Below are 19506 nucleotides of genomic sequence, written 5' to 3'. Positions count from 1 at the left end.
TAGGGATGCAAAGAGTTTAAATATTCTACTATTGTGCTGTTTAAAGAGAAGATGGTGCTTCTGTTCTTCCAATATTTCAAAATAAAACAGATAAATGAATTCACTTTGTGCAGAAGAATCAGGGTTTGTTTTCCCTATTTAATCATTACAGGGACACATTCTTCACAAGGCAGTATTCATTACTGACGGATCCAATGTTCTCTGATACAAATAGAAAGATTTGACCTTTGAGTGCTTATGAATTCTTAACCAGAGCTCACAGGTTCAAAGTAGTTAGTTGATATTCACTTAGATAGATGTAGCCAGTTCCCAGAGTACAGCTGAGAAACTGACACATAGAAGTCATCATCCCTCTCATGCTGCCCTTTTACTGCAGCAGGTTATGGAAACCATATATGCATCTTCTTTTGAATGAGACCGTACAACCCCTCTGATCCTCTGTAGGAATGATGCAAACCCCTCTTTTGTCTCTTGCAATATAGAAAGGGGGAATTGAGGGATGAAGAGAAAAGGCTCATGTAATTTATGAGCAGCATTCCTAATATCATTTCTCTCATATGTGGGAGGACCTGCCAAACGCAACTTTTAATGAAGGCATGCAATGAAAACTGTTATACATAAACTGTTCCACCATGGAAGTTAAACAAATACGAGGCTGTTTGTGCCTGCTTATTAGTTCAGGTTTCACCTGTGTGGTAAAATATTTCAGTAAATAGAATAAAGCCAATCCCAATGGTGTTGCAGAGACCATTTCTTGTAGACAGCACTTTACCATGGTGAGCCTCTTGGATATATAAACAGCCATCCGAGGTATGTTTGAAAACTGCCAAATGTCAATTCTTTGTTATCTGCCTGAGAAAACGCTAGCATCTTCCCACAATCTCCCCTGGCTCTTCCCCTCCCATCCTTGTTTGTTCGGCTCTTTCTGATAAAGGGACCTACACAGAGAGAAATAGAGCGACAGAGAGAGAGAGGAACGACGACGCAGTAACGTTAGAAGGAGTTTTTTTTACAAGCCATCGCAGTTGGAAAGGCTTAAGATATAGTTGGACTACTAATTTTACTGTTTTAACAGAAAAATGTACTTAAATATATTTAAATAAAAGATAGCATGTGCACAATGAATTCACGTATTAACAATAAATGAAGATGTGAAGCAGACACTGAGTTCACGTCACATATATAAGGTCAATATTACAAATCCTAAGCTATACTCTTTTTTACCAGCTCTATCTGACTTGTTCCTCCTAATGTAGCCATATTTCTTACACTTAGTATACTATAGATTCCTCAGCAGCCAGCAGCCTTTACACAAACCCACACTGAACAAGTGTAAAAGGGAGCCATGTGAAATGACTTCAAAGAGCTGGCGGTTCGAGAGGCATCAGGTTAATTGGAGAGTTGCTTTGAGAGCATGAGAAAGAAAGAGCGAGAGGACTATATGTGTTATGTGTGTGTGTGTGTGTGTGTGTGTTTGAGAGACAGCCAAAAAGAGTGCAGAAAGGAGGCTGACAGACAGCTCCATCTTCTCCCATGAGTATCTTGACACCGCCAACAGCAAACCTTTGCAGCACCTCTTGCATCCAGGTTGGGAGTTCCTCTTTTGGCAGGCTCAACACATCTTATTGCTGTACCCTTGTCATTCTATCGGTACAGTAATAAGCCTGAATACTTACAGCGGTTTACCGTTGAGGTAACGAACATGCCCCCCTCATTACCACAGTAAGTGTGGATACACAGCTCATTAAAGACTGCTCTGTGAGCTTGTTACCAGAATAATAACACACTACAGTTCTCTGTGGGCTCTGCAACACTCCCAAGGTGACCAGGAGAATTTTAACAGACATGACAGTGTCCATGCACAGTGACTCACTCATTCATCCCATATGCTTTAACTATTATGTTGTGGATAGCTCGGGGCATTATGCACAGCTGCACAACACCGCTGTGTACAACTGTGGTCACGCAGTGGGTGTGTGAGGGAGAGCTGGAGGAGATAAAGCAGGGATGACGCTGGACGCCTGTGTATCCTGTTGGGGAAGTGTAGACCAATTACTCAGGGTAAATATTGACTATACCATCCTTGCCTCTGCCTTCCACTCTTTCCCACCCTCCACCATGCCTGTGTCACCTAGGGCCCTATTTAGACTGTTAAATCATAGAGGGGAGAAACTTTCAGGCATCATCTGGACACTTTTATAATTAGCATTTACATTTTCTGTTTGCGCCGCTTCCAAGAAGTTTCACTGGTTCAGTCAGGGTGAAATCCTTCCTCTCCATCTTTTAGCTCAACTGCTGCTACTGGTACTGTATATAGACTGCACCTCTCTTACCTCAATTATAATTCGAAAAATAAAAACAAACTCCCAGCATAAACACAAGTCTAATTTCCCAGAGGTTCTGAATAATGCTCAAATCAAATATTTTCTGCAATATTTTCTAAAGGCAAAATCCTCCCTAATGCAATCTTTCCTTGTCTCATGTTGAGTCATAAGTGACATGCAATAGGAGCATGACTGCTGTGCTAGATTATATTCAGAACATAAGGGCATTAATGAAAGCAAACATCTCTCATATTTACACAAAGTTTAAAAATCCCCTCCAGACATATTTTAAGACACACAAATACTCAACTTTGAATAATAGTTTGTCTGATATGGCTTTTCCACAAAAAAGTTAAATTACCTTTTTTTTCTTAAACTAACATCTACTCATTCTCCCTCAGTAGAAAATCCAGATCTATGAAGATGCAAATATGTCAAAGGTTTTACAGCTGAACACCAGATTTCTCCTAATTCACTGAAAAGTCCATTCAGTGTGTGTGCACTGAGGTTTCACCTTTTCACATCACACTTCTATAAGTTGCATCCTGGGCCATGACTGGCTTCCAAACTAGTTATGATGTCACAAAATCCTGCATGTACATGCGTGTGTTAAACTGACATTTAAGGTGATCACAGAGAAGCTTCCCCCCTTCGACTAATGAATGTGAAAACAGCCTTCATGCATCAAACTCTGCACATACATCATTCTGCACAGTGAAGGTCAAACAGTCAAGAGAAGTAACAATAAGCAAAACACATTTTTAAAGTTACCCTGTGTAGTTTATTACTGCTAGCAGTGCTATTAGGAAATGTTTTAACTTTTACTAGTTTGCAAATGCACGCACGTTAGGGACACGATACACATTCCTGCTTCCAATTTCAAGCTATTGCGCTGCTCAACAGTTGGTGGTGGTGATGCGCAAAGAACCGTTGTAATGTGCAAAGGCAGTGAAGAAGAAGAATTGCAAACATAAAGGTAAACAATGCAGGATTTAAAATATTCCAAAAAATTTGCTTTGCAAATGTTTAATGAGGAAGGAAACACTTTCAACTTGTTTGTCAGGCCTCAAAGATGCACACAATTCTTTTTGGTGAGTAACACTGAATGTAAAAATAACTTTGTTTACAAGAAAACTCCTGAGTCAATAATCAAAACAGGCATTTTCTGGGTTAAAGCAAGGAGAAAACATTTAATTCATCCCACATTCAAATAAAATCATGAAAGTCATGAAAGTAAAATGCTGGGTATGAGTCTGGTTCCTGATGTCAAAATATCTCCTGAGTATAAGAAGGTATTAAAAGGTGATTACTTTTTGCATAATTGGAATTAGAAAGATCTGGGGAATGCGTACCTACAATCTCTTAAAAGGGTTGTCAATTATTCAGTATCTTTGACCACGGTTGCCCATTTCAACGAGCAAAAATCAAGCCAATGCATATATGGCAAGCGTCCAACTGTCATTCCAACATTTTCCATGGGTACACTTCATACATAATGATTCTGGAGATGGCAGCTTAGAGACTTCAGTACACCCTAAGCAATTCTCTGAATATGCAAAGATGGGCCACGCAAGGCAGCCTGCAGTCCACCCACCCACATCCGCCACTGTCTCCCAGGTCTTATGAATTTTTTCATACCAAATGCCAGCATGCTGCCCCAACACTGGACAGCTAATTTGCTAATAAAATCTATATTACTCTTGACAGAGCCTATTGAAAAAGTAATAAAACACAAAGAGTATAGATGGCCTCCCCTTTAAGACCCTTCTGGGTATGACTGGACTTTGGATTGTGCTATTGGAGGCAGCGCAGTAAGTGGAGACAGAGAAACATACTGTGTGGTGGTGGGGCAGAGCCACAAAAAATGCTATGATGAGTTAACACAACAGTATGTAGGGATAACATGTGAAGCCTGTCAGCGCACTAAGGAAAAGGAGAGATGAAGATGAGGAGATGAATGGGAACAAATGGGAGAGGAAGGAAGATCAAGATACAGCTGGACAAGGAGTAACATGGAACAAGTGTGTAAGAAATAGGTAGAGGGGTAATAAAAAAGAAACAGAGACGTGGACAGTAACATAATTTTCTGCCCTCAGATTCCTCGTAATAGCCGCCCTAAGCAACTCCTATTCCCTGTGCTCTGCGCATGAAAGGTCAGTGATATAAATCTATATCTGAGATGACTATTGGCTTGGTTGTTACTGCTTTAACCCCATATTCTTCAGCAGGCTTAGATATCTGACCTACATTGATTAGCCCTGGGTGAAAGGCTGAGCCTCGGATTGAAACAGCACCAGAAAATTGATTTGGGCTGGCTGTGTATACTTTGTTAGCTACAGTAGAAGTGAAAGTAATACCAAGGCTGTGGGAGGAGTATCACAATAAAATGTTTATAAGGAGGAGTTGCTGAGCTTCTCCAGCGCAAAATATTTTTTTTGTCCTCAATAATACACCATACTGTGCAAAACAGTCTCAAGTGAATTATGTGAAATTCTGTTTGAAGCTGAAAAAGAGCAAGTCAAGTTATATTACAGCCTAATAATGTCAATACAGGCATGGAGGGCAGCGGCTGCTTGTGATAATCGATATGGCCTAACTCAGAATAAAAACTAGCCTTTTCAGGTTCAAAGATAGAAACTTATTCTTCAGAGAGAGAGAGAGAGACAGAGAGAGAGAGAGAGAGAGCTTCCTGTTCCCTCAGTTCACTGAAGCATCCAGTATAAATAAGCACAAGTGTAAAGAACCTGGTCTGCATCAATTAAAGACCCCCTACAGACAGACAGACACACACACAGGCAGTGCAGCATAAGCACAGAGCAACAGAGCAAGCAAGGCTTTAATGGGCAGAGAGAGAGAAAAGTGCAGTCATGCATGGAAAAAGACATTAAAGCCCAAATAATATGAGACCGGCTGCATTCTGGCCTGTGCCTCTTTCAGCCGTTGTTGAGCCTCTTTCAGCCTCTAGCAGCCACATGGAAGCTATTTCCTGAGAGGAGGTTCTGTGCATCTGTGTGTTTGAGGAGGAGTGGCCACAGGCTTCATCACCTGCTATGTAGTTACTATATTTGTGGTGTCAACTCTGCACAGTTATGTCCATAGCAACAATGCTAAATGAGCAACTGAGCCTTTTAAGTTTTAATTCATTAAAGTTTTGAGTTTTAATTTTAAACTTAATATGAAAGTGAGAAAAACACAGCTTCTAAGAGAGGCTCAGGTGAAGTGAGATTATCCTTATTAGAAAAATGTTCACATCAACAAATGCATGGTTTTCTCTCTCATATCAATCATTAACCAAATCCTCGTAAATCCACAACAGAGTGTAAATACCTGGCGAAGAAAACAATGCAATTAGGCTTTAAAAAAAGCGCAAAATGAAAAGTAATTAAGCCGATCTTAAGCCCTAAAAGGCAAATAATGCTTAGCATTAACACAATAGAAAGAACAAAGCTTTTCGTGGATTAGGGTTCCATAAGCTACATTGAAAATACATTGAACAAAATGCATTGCTCATGCTATTTTGGGTATATGCTTTACAAATAAAGCACAGGGTAAAATGTGGACCTCTGTGGATGATTTTATGGTTCATATTCTGGATAATCAGTTCGTACAGAAACACAATGATGAACAAAAAAAGCTTGCCGAATTGGGGATTATTACTAGCAAGCAAAATAATAGATGCTTCAGTGTAAGAGCATAGATAACGATATGCGCTGTATGTGATTGTGGCTTCTCTGTTGTTGGGTTTGACCTCAACATACAACAGTTGCAGACAATCACCATCAAGCTACAATAACTATTTAAAACGAGGCTTCTATCATTTCAGACACATGCATTCATGTATCATGCATGCACAATGCTGCATTCCCATATTCTCACTTGTTTAATGTCATTCTGTTTATGTTGACTTTGTGGTGTGACTGTTACACTCAATATGTAGGCCATTTCTTTTATTGTAATGTATTTAATGTGTTGCACACTCCAAAAATAAGACTTCTCCACAAGATGCGAGTCAGTCTTCCTGCCAGAGCCTCTATTATTGTCAGCGTAGAGGCAGGTGGATATGAGAGGCCAGACAGCGAACATTTTCCCTGCTTGATATTCCTCATCATCATCACACATGAATCCATAAAGCACTAAACACAACTTCATCCTTAAAGGACATTTTACATTTTTGTACATTTTCATGTCACTTTCCATTTATTTTACACACAATCTTCATAGTTGTGACCATTCATTCTACATTTCACTGGCCTTCTTGATTAACAAAGCTAGCTTACACAGCAGCACTGGTAGGACGAGTAATCCGACTACCAGACAGATTTTAAACTTATCACATATTTACCCAGTTGTATAAAGCACATATTTGCAGGTGAAAACAAAAGCACATGCACCGGAAATGTCTTATAAAATCATTTACTACTTTGTAAAAGTGGGTCAAAGTTAAACATGTGACAGAAGAACATTTGCAGCAAACTGTTCAGGTAATAACTAAAGTGTTCACCTTCATTTTTACTTGATGATGATGGCCACAACTGTGAAGACACAATTTGTAAAAACAGCAGTGGTCACCTACACGATCTAACAGTAATGAGACCAAATCGTCTTTGCCTCTGGTACACTAGATAGCTTTATTTGCAGTGACAGCTGTGAGCATACAGTTTGTTATGTAATCCCGATTAGCATTATCCTAAAAGTGGGAAAATGAGAATGTGATACAGTTCCAAGGCAGCATGGTTTGTCATTTTCAATCACATCTAAAGCTGCTGGCTTTTTTTTAGGGGGTTGGTAATAGAGACATGTTGATCTCTCAATTTGTCCTCATCACTTGTTATGTTTACTAAGGAAGTACAGAGAAGTCAATCAGACAGACAGCTGAAGTTAATTGTGCTGTTAATTTGTAGTGCATTGTAAAGCACACTGATGAGGGTTCAGAGGAGGATTGAGCATTCATTCATGATTTAATATACAGGTCACAGAGTGAAGACAAACACCTCCATTAGATATCTAAAACTTCTTGACTGAAGACAAATGAGATGATTCTTGTGACAATGCTCTAAAATGAGCCACATCTCCATAATGTCAGTGCGGTTCTAAAGTGCTTGTTCCACCTTACAACATATCCCTGCTCTATCTCAGTCTCTCACAATCAGCTTTAAAGCAAAACTCTGTAATCTATGCTACATAATCAACTTGATACACTATGTGCAGTTAAATCTCGTAAGTATACAGAGATAGACTGAGGCGTAACAACTTTGATAGGCTTACATAATACAATATGGGTGTACAATAAGGGTGTATTGATGCAATAAGAGTGCAACAGTGCTGATAACGAAAACTAACAACACTTATTAATTTAGCAATTTTCCCCCATTTTTCTCTCAGTTTGGAGTACCCAACTCCATATACACTCCAGTCCTTGTCATTGTTAACCCTACTGTTGGCCTGGAGAGGGCTGCAGACGGACCCGTGCCTCCTCCATGACACATGGAGCAGCTTATTTATACCTTCCTATATAGTTTTAAATGTTGTTTTGTCTAATAAAGCAGGGGCACACTGCAGGTATAAAGAAGTACATATAGGTCATGGTGAGGTGACCAGTCTTTGTGTACACGTATAGTCACATACTTTGTAGGTGGACCTGATGATGCTTATTGGCACAGTACCACTGTATTCCAGTTTGAGTACTTCCTCTTCTGTATTTGACACGGAAGTAGAGCACCCCTCTGAAATGGAAATGTCTGTTACATTCATGTATTTTATTTCCATCAGGGTACCATGCATATACGCACATAGCCAGAGAGAGATATAGACAGAGCGGAGGAGGCATACTGAGCAAGAAAGTTCAACAAAAGCAGCATGGTAGCAGCTGAAGAGAGTAAAATAATATTTAAGAATCCTCCTCGGTCAATAAAGTCAGCGGTGACGCGATATTGTACTTTCCACATTTCACGTCACTTAAAATATTCGTATCACAAAACAGCACTGTGCTTCCTGAGCCACGCACACATTTGTCTGGCATTTAATAATGTTAAAATTTCAGGACACGTGCCAACATCCTGAGGAAACTGACATAAATAAAAAAGGGACTTTTTCAACCCACCCATCCTGCTGGATTGAATGCTAAACAATCTCAGACCAAATGCAACACACATGCTTAGAATCAGAAGTTAAACATCATCTTTGAAATGCTATATGTGGTTTGAGCGGCTGTTAGCTGCTAGTTACTGTGTTCAGATCAGAGTACAATCGAACCAGCGACACTACGGTGGTGGGTGTGACGCGGCGCGCCACTGCGCCTGGGGGCATCTCTATATTTGCATATTCATAGATTCAGGAATTTTTGATGAGGACGAAGGAGTAGATGTACTTTTAATCCTTTTCAGTAGTTTATTGAACATATTTTTGTGGAAAGAAACATTTTAGACAAAATATTATTCAAGGCAGAGTATTTTTACATGTATTAAAATTACTCTGGAGGGGATCTTAAGCAAGTAGAAAAGTGTGCCCCTTCTGCTTGTTTAGTCCAATAAACTGTAAAAAGAGAAAAATGAGACGAAAGAAACACCAACTTGGAAAACAGCAACAGCAGAAAAGGGTTTGCGTGGCCAAAATAAAAACATCTTGACATGACCAGATCAAGACAACCACGCTGATTGCTGCCAGCTGACTTCACCACCTTGGCAAAAGGAATTAGAGTCCAAGGACATCCCGAAAAACTACTACTACTACTGTCAGATCAAATATAAGAAGTCTTTGGCGCCAACCTTCACAAGGAGAGAGTGTTTAATTCTCAACAGGATCGGCCACAGCGCTGGTCAGCTCTCACAGGTGGGGCATCAGCCCAATCCCCCTGCAGGCATCTGGAGAGGAACAAACAATGGACCACAAGCTTTTCCTCTCTATAGGCTAAAGCAGGATTAGTCACCATCTATGCAGCAGATAACTAGACAATTGTTTGGCTTAGCGACTTAGCAGTTGCTGTTTAATGAAATAAGGACACTGGCTCTCAGAGACAGTCAAGAGTAAATTCCTCAAGGAAGGAAGACAGAATATAAGTCTAGTCATAAATGGCACACATATACAGTATGTGAACTGAAAAGACAAATAGATGACAAATTGCTTTAATGGCCTAAAAAATGGCAAATGTCATTGGCTTTTCATTGTTCTTCGTGTCATGCTTTTCTGAAAACAAGGAAAATACTGCAACACCACAACACGATCATTATCTCGGAGTGTGCGTTATACAGACGTTATTTTTGTTTTTCTGCATTGGATCTACTCTCTTGGACTCACATCAAACACAGTGCTGTTTTTCAGTCAACATGCCTGAATAAATGGAAGTTCTCTAACCTCCAATAGCTTATGGCATTATCCCAGACATTGAGGGATAACCGTGATTTCAGAGAACAGCCTCCATTTCCTCAAGACCCCCTTATAACTAATCCAAACACACACACACACACACAAAATTAAGCAGGCTGCACCACATGGGTTTTTTCTGAAAAGATACACGAGGCTGTCTGGGGTTTGCAATGCCTTCCAAGCCTTCTGTTGTCTGCATAGAAATGCAAACAAAATATGTTCACGTACAATATGAACTTTATGGAGTGATATGGCGGCTGTGTTTCCTTGTTGCTTTAGCGACCATTTCATTTTTGCCTACAGCTATGCAGTCAGTTCTTTGCTTCTCTGGTGAGACTGTGACCTCTCGCACTACCGGCATGAAGTGCTTCCCAGCATTTACGATAATCAGAAGAAAAAGCCTTGATAACGATATAAATAAAGTATAAAATGTCTGTTAACAGTGAGTTTATTTCTGGTTTCATTGCAAAATCGAAGCTTTTTCCACTAGGATGTGGCCACCCAGCGACTAGAAGGCATCTAGAAGGGAGGGGCACAGACAAACCCTCTTAAAAGCCTTAGCCTTGTTAAAGAGGCTGCATTATTGATGGTGCATCTGTGAGCTGAAATAGTACCAGAGTGAGCAGAGCCAGACCAAGAAATAGAGATATAGAAAAAGAGAATACCAGCTTGAAGAGACGAAGTAATGTCAGAGAGAAACTGTGATTTAAAAAAATAACCAGATATTTATAGATGTACATATTTCACAGACACTATAGAGACATATACATAATCTGCACACATACAAATTGTCTTCAAAAGTACAGTAATTTCTCTCCAAATATTATTAAGGGAGAATGAAAGTATTATTTGTAATGTGTAATATCAACCACATCTGTACATTTAGATCTAATGTTAGAACTGCGGATGCTCTGCTTCAAGTGTTTCACAAAATCCCAATACAGCATGCTCTTCGGTAAAGGTTGTGGCCTGACAAAGCAAAATATGACCTCAAAAAATGAATGCGCTTTTCTCTCCTCTGATAGGAGCTGAAGAAAGTAGTGGCTGTGTGTGTTTGCAACAGACAACTTAGCTGTCTGTTCAAGTAATTATTCCCTGCAGCTATTTCTGTGTTCTTACGTATGGACACATAAAGGTTAATGGAAACACAAAAAGGCATACTTTGCAAACAAACATGTAGACACAGCTCTCTGGCAACACGAGTACAACACTGATTGTTTCATTAGCCTCTGCCTTATTATTATGTATTCATTTAGCAGCCTCTCCTTTATGAAATAGGCCTTGCAATGACTGCCTTCTACTGCCTTTGGATCTTTGGAACTGTGACTGGTCAAATTAGCCTGGCTGGACTAAACAAGGCCCCATTAATCACACACTGGTCTCCCATTAATCTGGGATCACAGATCACACTGAGCCTATAATCCTATAACATCAGTTTATTTTGGCGAGTGCATCAGTGGTTAAATTAAAATGGCGCTCAGAAAATGCATGCATTACAACGCAAACTCAATACTGAGGACATAAAATCCAGCAGGGTTATGTTACGGCACAAAAAAAAACACGACATAAGGCACTTTCAGAAAAGTTGTTTTGTTGCAGTTTTCTTTTAACCACTTGGCTTGAGTTTCAGAGAAGCAATTGTCCATCTAATCCTCTAAGAGATGACAGTGGCATTTTCAACAGCATCCCAGCCTATTAACATCACCTTGGGATTACCTTCACAGAGAGGAGGAGCTGAGGAGATAGGGGGGGAGGAAGGATGAAGAGGAGAACGATGACTCAAATGAGATTTAGATGATGGCACTGTGGGCATGCTGCTCACCACTCAAATACAGACAAAAAGCAGTCTTGTTTGACACACAGACACTCAAAAGTAGACATAAGGATACACACATAGTATGATCACAGAGATGTATGCATAAGTACACACAATGCCAGCCAGACAAATATCTTCCTCTTATGGGCTTGAATTCCTCATCAATCCAAAGAAGGAAGCTTCTCCTGTCAAACAAACACAAATATCCCATTAATTCTGATTCCCCACATAGGCCCATCACCGGCACAAAACTAAATGTCAACACTCCCCTGCGTCTCTTTCATCACGCAGTCGACTGCCGCAGAACACACCGGTAAACAGCACACACCCTTCATCCACCACTACGCCGCAAGACCCCTTACCGAGCAAATTGGCATTTCCGCAGAGCCAGCCAGATAGTGAGAAAAGTGATGCAGACAATGACACAGAGGGAAGCTGCCAGTGCTGACCTCATGTTACACCTGTGAGACTCTTTCAGTTTGCCTCTAGTCATATGAGCACAAGGCAGGAGGAAAACATCTGCAAACAAAGGAATCCAATTCTTAAAAAGGACATAGCTTACATATGGTAAACAGAATTGAATGTTTGTAGATGAGCCAGAAAATGACACGCAGAAACTGAACTTTGTAGCTATATGAGTTGAGAGTACATTTGATTTCATAAAAACAATGCTTAAGAGATTTGAACAATTCATTCTTCTTAGCACAGGCACATTATGCACCGTGGAGAATATGTACTGTAGTAAAGGGTGTGATGAGAGGAGGAAGAGAGAGGAGGAAGAGAGAGGAGGAAGAGAAGTAGCACCCTTTTACTCAAAAAGTGCTTGAGGAGAGAGAGAGATAAAATGATGGAAGCAGGGAGCGCTCAACAAAAAAAGGCACAGACTGCCTTTGTCCTTCTTCTGTCTGTGTATTAGCAAGTAATGAACTCCTAATTGTGTAGCTAGGCCATGGAGTCAGTGCAGTGGGAATTAACTATATCTGCCAAAAACACCGGGGCGATAGAGGAAGAGAAAGAGGGAGCACAAGGTGAGAGGGAGAAGAAAAAAAGGGATGAGATAGAGACACTACATGAAGGAGAAGGGGTAAAGGGGGAATGACGGGGGCATTACAATGGAAATGTTTATTTCAACAGAATGCAGATGAGGTAACAGAGAGCCAGAGGCCCTTGCCTGTGCTCTCTGTCTCTTTCACTAAGTCTGTCTCTCTTTTTCTCCATATAATATAATATCTACTCAACTGAATGGTAATGAGTCAACTGGAGGGCTTTAGTTTAAAAGGTAGAGGCTGTGTGAATAGTTCTCACCGTGGCAGCGGATGTTGTAACTAAAGGTCATTCCAATAAGATTTCAGTCTATGTGCTATCTGTAAAAGGCCAACTTAGACATAGACGCAACGTGACAGGAAAATACATGAACGGTGATGAGAAAGGTCACAAGAGTACTAGGTGACCAATTTTTTTTTCCCAACTGGTAATTACAGTCAGGGTAATGAGTTCACAGCGTAGCCCCCCATTGGTTTTCTGGTTGCCACTTCAATCATCTTCGCTGGTGAGCCTGCTTCATCTGGCTTCACTTCCCCTGTGAGAGATCAGCTGCATTACTCAGACCCGTAATTCTGTTATATTCACTCACACACACAAAAGAACAATAGACCTCTATGTTGTCATGGTAATGGTTAAAAAGTACTCTCGCACTGCTTTGCGAAAAAACATCATACACTCATATGAAAAGCCCACAATTTCTCTCTCACTGCATAACATGGCAGCGTTCCTGCTGCTCCATATCACATGCAGGCTCATGCTCAGAGCTGCAGCGTAGCTTCCCCTGGGTCAACATCACCATCTGATCCTCTTCCACTTGCCATTGTTTCTGACGGCCTTTGCTCCTTTGCAAAGCGGGAGAAAATGCAAAGAGCAGCGCTTTAGCGGCTTATTGACCAGGTGACTGAACGCGCATCAGTCTGCACCAGCGATTAGCGCCATCCACCTCATTTCTCTTCACTGCAGCCACGCCGGTACCATCTGTGCTAATGGAACGAGGGGTGGTGGCTGTGGGTGGAGGCGGAGGTGGCTGGTCTGACAGAGACACACTGCTCAAAGTGCTCTGCACAGCACCGGTAAAGACACCAAACCAAATGAAAACAAATGGCCTCCTCTGAAAGCAGCGCCCACTCTTTTGGGCATTTTAGAAGTTTTTTTTCCTTTTTTCCCCCAGTGGGTTCATTTGCTTTCATGTGAGTTTGTGGTGAGTTAATTGGGTTTGGTTCAAGACTCACACTGGTACTGATAACCTGCAAGAGGGGCAGTTACAAGTAACACTGTGTGGTCTTATGTTGTAACGTGTGGTTATGCATGGATGTATGCAGACTTACAGCGTGTGTGTGTCTATGTGTGACTGTATGTCCTGTATGTCTGTCCTTGGGTGAATGTGCCACCCGACTGCAACGTGAAAATGCAAGTGTCAGCGCACTTTTGTGTATCAACTTTTATGTGTGTGTGTTTACACTTGTCCGTGTCCATAAATGTATGAGTGTCAACGTGTGTGTGTGTGTGTGTGTGCGCGCAAGTGCAGTGAAGAATGTGTGACTGGCTGCAGAGGTCAGTCAAGGAGGAATCTATCATAATCCATCATAATCAGCTGCTGTGCTGTTCCTTCAGGACAGATGAGCTCCTGACCCATGGCGGACACGGTGGAGATGAGAATCACATGAGGGTGAAATGTGATGTTTACCAGCTTGACTGCTTTCTGTTGAAGACATTTTCAACTCTATCGGGGGCTGCGCAGACAACGCAAGCAGGTCAAGGCATCTTCAAAAGCATGTGGTTATTGAGTGAGCATATCATTTTTCTGTGCACATTTTTCCAGTGACCACATTTATCATTTTGGATATGTTGGGAAATGTAGCTGCATCGGAAAGATCACCTGTCTGACGTTGGACTAATGGAGTTATGGACATGCTATTGTCTGTGCATTAAGACTAAGCAAATATTGTCTGTGGTCATACAATATGTGCAATTTGGAAATTTCATTTTAGTATAATTAATACACCCATAGGACTTGATAAATAATGTTGCTCAATATTATCATTATTCACTTCAAACAAGAAACTGTCAATATACGCACCACTTTTGATCAGTGGCAGTGTCACTGTCAGGACATGAAAAGCCTTGGAATGTCATTACACAAGTCTCCAGAGTGCACTAACTTTTGAAGTACATTAATACAAAGCTCCATCCAAGTCTTTGGAAATCTCACCAATCCTTCATTAAGTATCTAGAGTCATTAGGCACAGAACGGCCAGGCTGACATATCGTCCAGGGCATAAAAGAAATTAGTCAAATCTTAGGCTCGCAGCTTCTCATTAGAGCGGGCTGCACAGAGACGGACTCAATTACCATCTCTGACACACTAGACCCTGGCAAGACTAATGGTTCTGGCCCAATAATGACCTGAGCCAGGCCTGAACTTCCTGCCCTCCCCCCACCACTTTCATTTGCCCTCCCATACCTCTCTTCTGCTCTTCCCAGTTCTAAATATCAGATAGTAAAAATGGGTTTCTGCCTTTCAATCCTGAGGGGCAAGAACCCCCTTTCGTCTTTGGTATTCATTCAACAAATGAAAAGAATTCATTTTGTGGCCTAGTGCTGAAGGCTGCTGCCAAGCCATGGTTGACAGGGAAGCAGCATTAAGGCAATTAACATGGGCTTTGCATTTGATTTTGGCTGGCGAGACTGCCTCTGTAAACAGCAGGCAGGATCAGGTGATTAGTTCCTGTGAAGATGAGCGCCCCGCTTCCCCTGGTCCCTATCCAAGAGAGGATTACCCTTTATACATATTGGTCACACACACACTGCACCTTATACATACACAAACGCACATACACTGACTCAACTGCATGATCTCAACTAGAGAAGAAAGAGAACAAGCATAGGAAAATCAAACAGTGTGCACACTTGAGGCAAGGGATCGACAGCTCAAGGGGTTAAGCCATGTTTGTGACATGACAGAGGTGGAGTCGTGTCTCCTCCGCACATTAACTTCCAGCTTCTGCATCACTTCACCTCTCCGTCCTCAAACAGACAGGGAAATTATCCCTGCCTGCCTTGACCCTTTTATCATCCATTTAACACAGAGACTAATTCTTTGGATTCAGCTCCATTTAATGAGCAGGTTTTCATGTATGTAATAATGGGAAATTCAATATCAATATCAAGGGGTCTTGAGTCAAAGCTCTGAAATTAATTGTGACAAATAGGCAATTATTTCAAGTCAGCCGAATTGAGATTGATCTTATTTGTTCATTTATGCACTCGCTCAGAGGAGTAGCCTCAAGTACATAATAGCTTTTACATCCCTAGATTGGAATTTCACCTGAGAGGTTGCTAAATCAAAACGTGTGTCCATGTGAGTGAACTCGCAATCATTTGTGAGAAGAAATTCCATTGGCACCATCAACTAAATGCCAATCTGGTGCGAAGAGAAGGGCGGGTCACGTCTCTCCCTTGTACTTTCCCTCTTGGAAAGGAGTGGATACAGAGTAATAAGAGTTTAGCTGCCTTTTACTCTCTCTCTCTCTCTCTCTCTCTCTCTCTCTCTCTCTCTCCATCATGCCAGGCCAAATACTTGTGCTCTCAGAATAAGGTTACTGAAACAAAACACATAACGGCATGCAAAAATCTCTATGACACAAATACACGCAGCCTTCACACTTAAACCTGGAAAAGAACCTGTCAGATTACTATCAATAAGACATACAGCTATACTATCCTCAGAGGGGGGAAGGAAATCCAGTGCAGTCTGCAAATCACTGAAATTTCACACTCTACGGCACCTCAATTATAATCTTGAGTTTCACTTCAGCAAATGGCTTGTTTCATGAGCTAGCGTTTCTTGTGTGAGTCTCGGACTTAGAGTTTACCCCTGACCTATTGAGCAATCCTAAATCACTGTGTTGTGCAACAGAAGGAGAAGAGAGTTCCACTAAATCCATAATCCTAAAGATTAATCTAATCTTGCAGATAAATACATTAACAGTAACACTGTGCTTCTAAAACGGGCTTTCACCTACAATGCTATTAAGACATTTTGCATATTTATCACACAGGACATTGAATGCACGCGTAATCACACTTGGCATGAAAAACAGAAACAAAATGTGTGTGATTGCAATCAAAAAACCGTGTCGAGGCAAAATAACCGTTTTACTTATGATTAGATGTTTGGAAAATTGCATCTAATTACAGCATCCAAAGCTGGTGGATGGAGGTGGGCCACTCACTGGAATGATGACACTACCAGAGCTGTATCGCAATCACAAAACAATTATGCATGAGGCTAAAGGTATGTCCACCCAAAGGTTTAGTGCAACGTAATCATCACCACAGGTATTTGGCAGCTGATATGTACAATCTCCCAGCGCAATGAAGATAAACATACACATCAATGTTCTGAGTATACAAGATATGAGGGACTATTTGAGCAGCAGCATCGTTTTTTAAACAGACACCAAAGATTACAAATCATTATATTACTTGTTTGTTTCCCTTACTTTACACATTTTCATTTGTGGCTGATATAGACTGAAAACATGAGAGATCTTTTACAAATTCACCTCACCACCTAATGACAAAGTAAGTGATCTGAAGTGTTTTCTGAAGGATTCTTTGAGTTGAGTAGAAACTATTCCCTTTTCAAGGCCATAGTCATCTCAGTATCTCAAGGAACGGATTAAAGTCATTTGAAGATCTGAATATACAAAACCACACTCGTGCAACATATGTTTTCTACCCGGGTCGACAAACAAACAGGGGATCAGCTGCCCTGATGTTTTATGTGTTTCTCTCGAGGTTTTTTGTTGACCTTTAAGGTAGTGTTCGTTTGGTTTGACAGAGGGATACTGAAATTTCAGTCCAAAATAGCCTGTCAGTGTCCACACTGGATGCCACGGTGGCTGTGAGACACAGAACAGCAAATGACTGCTGATCACGGGGGACAGCGGGGGAGCCAGCTGTCAGCCTGCCAGGGTCCGTTCCCTGTCTGACAGCAGGCACAGAAACACAGGGGACACATACAGCAGGTCACTCTCCTCTCAGAGGGGGCACCGTGGATGAAGATAAAAGTGGGGAAACCAAGGTGACTGGCCAGGGCAAAAATGAGCAAATGTGCTGTGTAAGCTCTAAACTAAATAATCCATAAATCTAGTAGCTGTGTCCCATTGCAAAGTTCAGATGCTCCAAAGTCTGCATTTCTAGACTCAATGCATCGAAACAGGACAACTTCAAGGTCAAACATTTAGACAAAATTCAACAATAGACAGACAGCCCCTGAGTTGGGACACGTGTTATATGCCTATTTAGTATTTGAAGTATTTGAAAGCATATGAAGTTTGTTCTTGTTATGTAATTCGTATTGAAACAAGACTATGGTGTTGCAAATAACAAAGTGAGGACATACACAATGAGGACACTAAAGACACACCAAATGTGTCCAGGCTGTCAGGCTGCTGATACATCCCACAAACCTTCACTCGTGGGCAGATCAATCACACCGTTTACTGCTTGCTTCCATGGTTGCTGCGGTTTATACTCACAAATGAGATAGATCAGTGCAGCAGAACCTACATCTGAAATTTCATCTCATTTCAGCAGTAAATGTACTTAATTTACATTAAATACACAATAAATGTCAGATGTGATTGGTTATCATTGCGATTCTCCACCTCTTTCAGTCACAGTTAATTTAAATGAATTTTTCCTTCCGCTCTGCCTGATCAGTCCTTGCTGCTTCTCATGAGTGCTTTGCAAAGACAATGAATGGGCTGCTGCAGCTCCGCCTATCTTGCCGTGTACAGGGTGTCTTTACCCTGAAGGATTATTCTAAACTGTAAAACAATGGGATATCAATTATGGAGAGAGAGGCTGTTTCAATTGATAAGAGGGACAGAGGGGTGGGATTTCCTGAAAAAGAATGTTTTTTGTTTTTTTTTAAGTTCATCCACCTTTTCTCCAGTAAAACTGAAAACAGAGTGAGGTGGAGAGTTTCCCACTTAACACCAGTCACTGGCTGTCCTCTCGGCTGTGCTGTTCAAACTGTGTGTGTAAAATTGTGCACATCTGCATGTGTTGCAGAGTACAACAGTCTTAAAAATGGTCCTAAAAACATTCACTGCTTGGGCTTTACTTTAAAACAAACTTCTCAGCACATCTCAAGTTACCCTTTAGGTCTGGCACTGTAGACAGTGAAAATCAATGTCTTGCACAAACTGTCCTTATGGTTAACTCCACTGGAAATAACTAGTACACAATGCACTGGGTAAAAGTAATGAGTAAACACTACTTATGGTGAAAAGCAAGAGTGCCATATGTTCGTAAGTCAACAAAATCTAACGGCTAGTATTCTCAAAATAACTCTCTTCAGTAAATAAGCAGATTCATCCAAGACTGAGGTTTAATCTTGGCATCCAAGGACGAGGTGGATCAATATAAGGCAACCATCAGGGATTAACAAAGCTCCTGCATCGCTGCATGGCAAATTAGTTCAAATCAATCCAAAATCAATATGTAATGAGCTTTCTTCTAACTTTTTCCAGTAAATTTTACTTACCTCTGTTTCTCTGTTTCCTTCCATCCATGTCTCCCAGGGTTCATGAAAATTTTAGCATTATTACAGATCAGAGATGCTCAAAGAGAATGGACAGTGAACCTACATCCCACACAGAGAGAAATACTACATGAGTTACACCTAATGGTCAAAGATCCTGCAATGTACTTTAATGTACTCAATGTACTTTATTTGTCGTAGCCACAAAACATGCGTAATGTGTAAAGTTTGACTGATAAATATTGAAACAGAATCCATGCAATGTGTGCTTACAGTAGTTAAAGCTGCACTGTTACCAAGGTCTGAAATGTGACTCCAGTCATGTGGCTCTGTTTAACAACTCTGGGAACTAAAGCCACGCTGGCCCTCCATAATCCCTGGTCTTCTCTGTGCGACTATGGCTG

At 41.0% G+C, this 19506-nt stretch overlaps 1 protein-coding gene across 1 annotated transcript in view; it reads right to left on the bottom strand.

Moving 5' to 3' along the window:
• Positions 1-19133, bottom strand: part of ldlrad3 (low density lipoprotein receptor class A domain containing 3) — a 60084-nt gene extending 40951 nt beyond the window's left edge. The window contains exon 1 of the mRNA XM_070907050.1: positions 19106-19133. Within this exon, the coding sequence (XP_070763151.1) occupies positions 19106-19133 (28 nt within the window). The remainder of the gene's footprint in view (positions 1-19105) is intronic.
• Positions 19134-19506: the final 373 nt, after the last annotated feature.

This window comes from Enoplosus armatus, chromosome 6, assembly GCF_043641665.1.
Source record: "Enoplosus armatus isolate fEnoArm2 chromosome 6, fEnoArm2.hap1, whole genome shotgun sequence".
NCBI lineage: Eukaryota > Metazoa > Chordata > Actinopteri > Centrarchiformes > Enoplosidae > Enoplosus > Enoplosus armatus.
This window is presented reverse-complemented; position numbering and strand designations above follow the sequence as displayed.